The sequence below is a fragment of the Podarcis erhardii genome (assembly GCF_964252035.2).
Source record: "Podarcis erhardii genome assembly, chromosome: 13".
Classification (NCBI taxonomy): domain Eukaryota; kingdom Metazoa; phylum Chordata; class Lepidosauria; order Squamata; family Lacertidae; genus Podarcis; species Podarcis erhardii.
In genome coordinates this window covers 51,841,924-51,850,861 of record NC_138502.1, presented here as the reverse complement: position 1 = coordinate 51,850,861, position 8,938 = coordinate 51,841,924, and the positions used below count along the sequence as shown (strand labels likewise).

At 42.7% G+C, this 8,938-nt stretch overlaps 1 protein-coding gene across 1 annotated transcript; it reads right to left on the bottom strand.

The window, feature by feature from the left end:
- Window positions 1–2,147: 2,147 nt before the first annotated feature.
- CHMP5 (charged multivesicular body protein 5) lies at window positions 2,148–8,784 on the bottom strand. The gene is made up of 8 exons (XM_081837243.1): window positions 8,601–8,784; window positions 7,436–7,540; window positions 6,886–6,932; window positions 6,045–6,138; window positions 5,887–5,958; window positions 5,394–5,502; window positions 4,129–4,241; window positions 2,148–2,728 (listed from the first exon to the last, which is right to left on the bottom strand). The coding sequence occupies exons 1-8, from the start codon at window positions 8,667–8,669 to the stop codon at window positions 2,678–2,680; spliced, it is 660 nt and encodes a 219-aa protein (XP_081693369.1). The 5' UTR covers window positions 8,670–8,784; the 3' UTR covers window positions 2,148–2,677.
- Window positions 8,785–8,938: the final 154 nt, after the last annotated feature.

The window sequence follows — 8,938 nt, the reverse complement described above, 5'->3', positions numbered from 1 at the left end:
TATTCTCATACCGCCCCCCCTCACAGGGGCCGAAGGCGGCTGTACTGATTAAAAATAAGATCTGCTAAGAAATGTTTGGGGTGGATGGGAAACTATTTTTCAAGCATCCTTTACAGTATTATTAATTCAATGTATATACTGCTCTTCTTGCGAAGATCACAGGGCGGTGTGCAACATTAAAAATGTAATTCATATGGTATAATAAAATAAAAAAAACACCCAATAAAGCAATGACAAGAAATCACCATTTCTTGAAATTCCCCACCCCATTTAAAAGGCCAGACTGTTCAATGGCTGAAGGCCTGGGGGAAGAGGAATGTGTTCCCTTTGGGCCTCAGATGTAGCAAAGGCACCAGGCGAGCCTCCCTGGGAAGAGCATTCCACCATGAGGAGCCACCACAGAAAAGGCCATTCCCCCCCCCCCCCCCGGAGGGGACACACACAGATGGGCCTTGGGTGACAAGTGCAGGGGTCCGGTTGGTTCGTATGCAGAGGTATTGAGGTCCTGAGCTGTGTAACAGAATTAAAACTATATAATAATATTTGAAAACAGTCAATCACAACAAAAGCAGTGTACCAGCCCTTTCATTAGAAGCAGCCCGTTCCTAAAAGCCTGTTGGGAACAAGGGGGTTCTACAGTACACTATTATTTTTGTGATTACAGGTAACTCTTGACTTGCGCAGGGGTTACATTCCAAGGAGTGCACATACATTCAAAACATATTGGCAGGTGAGACTGCCATTCTTTTTCTCCAGACACCTGCCATTTAGGTTCTTCTGCCAAGCAGGTAAAGCTAAATGCACACAACTTAAATGTGTATCTATCTACAGTATTATTATTTTTTATTAAAACCATACAATCCACCAAAAACGGGCACAGCACCAGCCCTTTCATTCGAAGCAGTTTGTTCCCAGCAGCCTGTTGGAACGAGGTGGTCTTCACCTGCCAGCGGAAGGACAGCAAGGAGGGAGCACTGTCTTCTCCAGGGAAGGAGTTCCAAAGTTGTCTGGGAGCAGCCACCACCGAGAAGGCCCTCTCCCACATGCCCACCGAGTGTGCCTGTGAGGGTGGCAGGGCAGAGGCTTCCCCTCTGAAGATCTCTGAACCTGAGCATGTTCGAAAGAGGGAATATGACGTTTCAGACAGCTTTTCCCTGTCTATGCAGAAGAATTTGGGGTTTGTGTGTTTGGTGCTGCTCTTGTGCCTTTAACAGCAGCCTGACACACAGAAATGTAGAATGAGCACTTTCCCCCAGTGCCTGCCCTGCTTCCATGTCACAAAAAGCTTCACCAGTTTTATTTCTGAACAGGAACGGTCTTGGTAAATAAGCATACCATTTTATGGCGCATATGTGATTATTACCTGTGATACCTCCCTTGCCAGCCAGCCAACTGGTTTTTATTGAACATTATCTAGTTTCCTAAAGGAATCACGGTCAATCTTTGCTACCTTTTAGGGAGTCCTTCCCGAATCATCATGGCTGCTGAAGACATCACTCACCCTACAGTCATCTGCAACAACCCCTTGCAGGGAATTGTCCATATTCATCATTTCACAAGATGGAACTTATTAAAGTGCAACATCAAATTTCTACACAAAAAGACCACACAAATAGAAACTGTCTCATTGGGGTGGAAGCCTATTCACACTGACTTTGGACAAGTGTATCCTGTTTAACTTAATGAGGATATGTTTTGCAGGAAGAGATGGCAGGTGACATAGCAATGTGGATTATTTCCTTTACCTGGCCAAGTCCAGCCCTTTGAGTATTAGCAGCTGGTCAAGTCCCAGCTGCCAACCCACACCAACGTACACAGAGGGAGTAGTGGCTTTGACAATGGGACTGGTTTACTGTCTCTTGGGGGCCCACTTGTCCCACCCTCCTCAAAGTGGCCCTCCAATAAAATGAGCTACTGACCAGGCTTTTAAACTAAGACACGGGGAGGGACAAAGGTCTTCAGGCTTTTTGAAATTTGTGGATTCCGAAACACATAAATAGTTCCTATGTAGAAATGGAAGAAACCATAGTTTCACAAGCACCTGTAACCGGCTGGAGACCAATGACATCTAAAAGTTGGCATCTTGATATTTAACAATAATTGAGACAGAAGGAACTGCATCTTAAAAAAAAAAAACACTATAGAGATCAAGCAACCCTAAATGGTATATAATTTAGGTCAAAATGGATTATACAATGTAATCTCCTTTGCTTCTTTTTGTTACTCAGCTACATTTAAGGGCTATAGCAAATATATCCACAATAAATGGCAAATGGTAGCATTATTAGAAAATATGCATGATTAAAGCAAGCACAATAAAGTTAGTCTAAGAAATACCATCACAGTGCCCTTTGTAGTCCGGAGAAATATAAATCAAAGAAAACCATAAATAGCCCAAAGTAATTTTCAGAATAATACTACAACACTACAGGAGTGATGAAGCCAAATTTCAGAACTTGTGAACAGATCCCACTGCAGGAAAGAGTTGTACCAATTTCTTGCTGTTAATACAAAAGCTAGTAATAAAATGTCTTCAAAAGGAGGGGAATTTGTCACTCATTCACTCTACATTCTGTTATGTAGTGATATCAAGTGGTACTGGAAAGCTTTATCTGCACCACCAATGGTATTCTTCTTAAGAAAGATGAAAAGCAGCAGTCCTTCTGAGCTAGAGAAGTTATGTTGCAGGGATCTGTGGCAATCCAAATTCATCCACCAGCACACCATCCTATGAGAGGAAAAGCAAACAATTGTGGTTAATAGTATAAAGTATATAAAATATGTATGTTAATCTTACTGTCTATATCCTGAGATATCAGCACCAGCAAACAGTGAACCTAACAGTGCATCCACACTACAGAAGCCACTTGTTTATTAATATTTCATCAACTGTCCTTCTAACACACTCAAGGAGGCTAGCAACAAAGGCTGATACTATGCTTGCTTGGCAAAGATAATGTAGAAGGACAACAGCTGGCAAGAGACCATCCATTTAACAGGATTATCTATAATACAACCAAGATTTAGTTTGAGAATAGCCAGAGAAATATTTCATTTTGTTTTCATATATAAATGGAGGAAGAGTCAGCCTCACTTGTCTGCCCAATGAAGGTGTAATATAAATACAGGACCAGGGTGTTATACTGCACCATAAGTTTAAATTAAGCAGCAAATGGTACTTAGAAAGTGTACATAACTTAAAAGGTTCAGGCACAAGGTCAATTTAAACAAACATTGAACTTTGCTCTGCTCTAACCATAGTTGAGAACTCAAGCTATGATTTGAGCTTCCAGGGAAACCATGGTTTCAAGCTACCTGTCTGCTTTTGTTTTCCAGCCTCTCAGCTTTGTGGGTTTACTCCTATTTCCATGGGACAGCAACCTTGAGGTGGCATGATGGCAATAGATAGCTTGTCAAATCAAACACTGTGCCAAACTATAGCTAGCCACAGACTGTGGTTTGCAAACTTACTTCATACCAGGGTTCTCATTCTGTCTTGCTGGCTGATGGCAAATCCTAATTTTTCAATTCCGACACCGTGCGAAATGATTATTTATTAAATTTATATACCACCCTTCATAAGACGATCACAGGGCAGTTTACAACATAAAACCACATGCCAAACCATAGTTTTGAAGTTTTCTTCAATATTGTTTGCCAACATTGTTTGCCTTATTGCACTGCCCACAGATGTTCACTCAATCAAATACATTACCTGGGAAAGGGCCATAACTCAAAGCACATGTTTTGCATGGAAAAGGTCCCAGGGTTTAATGTCCGGTATCTCCAGTTAAGGCTGGGAAAGATTCCTGCCTGCACCCTAGAGAACTGCTGGCAATCAGTGTAAGCAATACTGAGCTAGGTGGACCAATGTCCTGACTTGCATTATAATGCAGCTTCGAATGTTCCTTTGCACTTATACCGCTTAATTATTGGTACTGAAGATAGAAATATATTTCCTAATAAATATATTATGATTTCCCCCCCCCCCACCAAGATAATTAAAAAGAAAGAAAGAAAAGGATAAGGGCAATAAACCTATCCAAGCACTGTATTCTATTGGGTCTGATTTTGGTGACGCTGTTGTAAATGTATTGCGCATAGTATGAGGTGGGAAAGAAGACTTACTTTGTTTTTTGCTTCAGTTGGCGTTCCTTCTGGAATTGATGGAACAGATGCAGCTTCATCCAGATAGGAGCTATCCTCATCAGCTAGAAGTTCATCACCTAGTGCCTCCAGCTCTAAAATTGTTGTTAGGACACAAAATGTCTATCACTAACAGGAAAACTGAGGGTGGCTGAACTTGTCCCTGAACTTGAAATAGTATTTCAATACCTATTGTACAGCACAAAAAATGAACATTTCTGAAGAGATTGCCCTCAGATAGCATAAACTCTAATACTTAATTTATATCCCTCTTGAAGGAGCCCAGGAAAGCAAAATGATCAATAATGTAACATCTTAAAACAAAATATACTTTAAAGATTCCCTTAACCGGTAATCTCAGGGTTGCCATGAACAGTGCCTTTCAGCCATCAACTGCCTAGTAAACAGGAATGTTTTGAGATTCTTCCTGAAAGTCAGTACACAGATGCACCTCACCAATGGTTTATCAATTTGGACACACACTAATGCTGGAGTCACCAACAAGGTGCCCATGAGCACACCTGTGCCAACAAAGTTCTTCCCAGGCTCCTGCAGGGTCGTCTTCCCACTCCCAACCCAATGGCTGCTGATATGTTGTTTAAAGGAAGCCATATATTTTAGCTAACAAAATACACTTTCCCAGGCCTAACTGCAGTCTTCCTGAGGACAGTATTCACTCTTGCAGAAAATGTGTCTCCCTCCGCACCAAAAAAGATACAACAGAAGGCATATTTCAAGCCTACAAACCTAATCTCAATAGAGAAGGAACAATGTGAGGGTTGCAGGAGGGAAGGCAAGGAAAGGATCACGCAATTAGTCTGTAAAACAGTTTTGCATTGTGGCCAATGGAAAGCTTTTTTTCCAAGCTGAGTCACGGCAGAGGATGATCTTCATGGAGGTTGCAGCCAGGGAGGGAAGGTCAACATTTGTTACCCAAACTACACCCTCCAGGAAGACCATCCCCTGCACACAAACAACAAAAAAAGACCGGGGGAGAAAAGTGAAAACTTTTTTCAAACCCTACTTGCTGACAGAGAGGGGAGTGTACACAGTTGTGGTGTGCGCATGTAGTGCCCAAAACAGTCTCTCCAGTTTGCAAATGATTTGCAAACCAAAAAAGTTAAAACGTCCTTAACCTAGATTAACCAATGTTAACCTAGTCTTAACCAATGTTGGAATCGAGCCTGCATTATCTGCCTGAACCCATTACGTCCTAGCTTTGCAGTTAGAATTAATTTGTAACTCACCTGCTTCCAAGTCTTCCTCATCAATTTCGGGGGTTCCATAACTACGACCCAATGCTTCCTGAATTTCACTAGCATCTTCCATCATATCTTCTAATTGGTCTTGCAAGTCCTGAAGTGTGTTATGAAATATAAATCCAAATGACAGGAGGTAAGAGGTCTATTTGATTGTGAAACAATGGTAAGCATTCATTAGGTCCTATTTATTTGCCTAAAATGAACAAAAAATTTTTAATTAACTTGACTGGTATATAGTTCAGATATCCATTCTGCATTTTGCCTTTCTTTTTTGCTCACAAAAAGTTTTAGCCTCATAAACAGTTTGGCTCATACAAAATACTACTGATAATATTTATTCCTTGGGACAGATATAAAAATAAGACACATTCCAAAGGGAGGGAGAGGCATTATAAAAGAGGTTCTCTAATTCAGAATTAAGTGTAAACATGCTTGTAGAGTCATCAGTGATTATTTTTCATGTAACACTGAAACGTACCTCAATCTGATCTATTTTTACTTGCTTGTAAGCCTTTTTCATTTCCTTCGCTCCCAGTTTCATGGCATCAACCTAGAGAAGTAGCCAGGTAAAATATTAAGACCCACTATAACACATACATAAATGCAAGTAAAAATTTAAATGAAAACCAAAGTTACCGTTGTTTTTGTATCTTTCAGAGACTGGATGGTATAATTGGCTTGCTCCATATTGAAAGACTGTTGAGCAAGGTTATCTCGTTGGTTTTCATACCTATGGTCAAGACACAAAGCTTTCAGACCCTGAGTCACGGTAACTCACAAACTAGAGCTGCTGGCTGTTCTCCATTCCAGAGATTACTGTTATTATTATACTGTATATTTATTTATTTATACGCCACCTTTTTCCATGACAGTGGATCAAGAACACTGTATGAAATCTGAAGTTTGATCCCAAGGAAAGGAAAAATTGTTTTTTTAAGCGCATGTGCCCTTTAACTATGACAGCCATACTACTAGGTGACACCAACTGTACTGTAGACAACTTTATTCTCCAGTTTCAAATCAGTGAAGGAAGAAGGTTAAGCTGAAAACTGTGAAATGGGTTGCTTATCCTCCGTATGTCCAAAGAACATGGCTGCTCCTGCATTTTGAGTTTCCTCCCAATGCCCCAACTTGGTGTCCACTTACATCTCTCTCTCTTTCTGCCAACAGGCAATGGTGCAGCTGGCTGGGACTGAGGCCACAGCCTCTGCTAGAAGTGGAAGTAGGTGGCTGTGACTATAGCCAGGAAACATAACAGTGTGAGAAACACCCCATTATAGCAACTTAGGGCTGGCGGGGTTGCTCTTCCTTATTGCCACATTCTCTGCATGAGCCACAGAACTTGGGGAATGGTCGAGTAGTGGCAATGATAGTCTAGTTAACTAAGAGAAGCCAAAAGTTAAGGGCATGTGTTTCCCCTCCTTTCAAATTAATACTCCGTTTCAAAAAATAAAGTTGAAGGGAGTATGAAACTTACATTCGCTTCTGTTTCAACACTCTCAGGGCTTTCTGCTTTACCATGTTCTAGAGAAAAGGTAAAAATCAGATGTCAATGCCAAGGATTAACTTCTGAGTGCAACATTTAAAAAGTCAAGATTGCTTACTTTTAAGATTTATATACCATCTTTCCACACCAACATCCAAGGAGGTTTACAAGCACAAATGAGAATGTACTTCATGCTGAAGTCTACCCAATGAACCAGTAAAATTTGCAAGCCTAAATAACTAATGACTCCCTAGTATTACTTACTTATATATATTTTTGAACCCATCCTTCCTCTATGTTTCCCCACTTACTTCATTCCATCCTGAAAACCACCTTGTGAGGTAAATCAGAGAGAATGCCACTGGCCTATCACCACCCAGTGTGTCCTACACATTAGGTATTTCTTGACGCCCTGCATGGCACAGGCCTCAGACACTGATAAAACAATTGTGGACATTCACCAACATTTTTAAAAACCTGGAAAACTAGTTTTCATGTCACATGGCTTGAGTGGCCTCACCCTAAATTGTTCACATCTTACCTTTGCAGGCCCCTCCCTCATTTTCTTCATTTGATCTTTGTATTTCACCAGTTCTGCATCAAGCCTGGAAATTTTCTTGTCAATAGACTCTGCTCTGCTATCCACCTTTAGCAAAAGGAAAGATGAGGAAGAGAGAAAAAAAGTTCAGTTATGAATGACGAAAGAATCAGTACTGTCTCTAGCCAGGCAAGGTAACTTTTGGAAGCATCCCAGTACACATGCAATAACAGGCCACTTGGGGCAAGAGGTAAGCGGGGACCACCATTGCTCACTCACCTCTTTAAAGAAATCTAGTTGCTATATATGTAAACAAGCAAACTTCCTTTGCCATGATCTTGGCTTGGATCCAAAGAGCTACACAGGCACATCCAAGGGGAGGAATACGCCCAGTGAGATATTGATTATCTTCAACACCTCCCTTTCTAAAGAGGCGCAGGTTGCAGCTATAACAAAGGCGGCATTTTTTCATCTCTACCAAGCTAAGCAGTTGGCTCCTTACCTCTCTTGCCCTGACCTAGCCACTAAGATCCACGTGACGGTCACCTCCAGACTGGATTACTGTAACTCACTCTATGTGGGGCTGCCCTTGAGTCTAGGGCCCTGCGGGATTTGACATCTTTCCACAGGGCCTGCAAGACGGATGTGTTCCGCCAAGCTTTTGGCCAAGGCACAGTCTGACCCACTCTCTCCTTCTGTAATCTTCGTAGAATAAGTTGTTAATCTGCCAGGGTATGTGTGTTTAAATGCTTTTTAATGCTTCTCTCTCTCATTCTGTTTTCAGTTGTCCTTATTTTTACCCATAAGTTGTGTTGTAAGGGGGACAAGGCACAGTAGGGATGTATTAGTAGTAGTAGCAGTAATAATAATAATAATAATAATAATAATAATAATAGTGGGCGGTTTCCCTTTGGGTACCCCTTCCAGCGCTCTGCGATTTCTCTGGAAAGCTCAGACCCTGGAGCAGTCGGGATCAGGTGATCCACTGGCGATGGGGGGCCGTGATCTACTTTCTACCCCCTCACCCCCCCCCCATTGTCAGGCCCGGCAAAGCGAAGGCTCCGCCTCATTCCTGCGGGACCCCGAGGTGGGGGGGGGGTTGCTGTAGGCTGGGTTTCTATAGCAACGGGACGGAGCCCCGCCCCATCCCCGGAGCAAGGGCGCCCACCGTGCCGATGCAGTCCGTCAGGTTGGGAGGCGGCGCCTTGGGCTTCGACTTTCCGAAGAAGCGGTTCATCTTGGCGGGAGGCGCCGCGGGACGAGCAAGATCGCAGCGGGGGCCCCTCCGGGAAGAGCGACGCCGCCGACAGCAACACACCGAACCCGGAAGCAACCGGCGGCACCCGCCAATCAGAAGCGGGGACAGGGATGCCACGTGATGCTTTACGTCATCGAAAGCGACGCCTTAAGGAAAGGCGGAAGGAAGGAGCCTCGCGCAGAGGAAGCGACGCGCCCGCCCTGCCCTCGGGGGAAGGGGCTCTATTTACACTATATATGCCTTATTTA

Bases quoted from the DNA above. Each gene is read 5' to 3' on its own strand.
- CHMP5 (XM_081837243.1), bottom strand. From the start codon at position 8,669: ATGAACCGCTTCTTCGGAAAGTCGAAGCCCAAGGCGCCGCCTCCCAAC. The intron at 6,933-7,435 runs GTAAGATGTGAA...CCTTTTCTCTAG, and splicing joins TGAGGGAGGGGCCTGCAAAG to AACATGGTAAAGCAGAAAGC. The intron at 4,242-5,393 runs GTGAGTTACAAA...CAACAATTTTAG, and splicing joins TGAGGAAGACTTGGAAGCAG to AGCTGGAGGCACTAGGTGAT.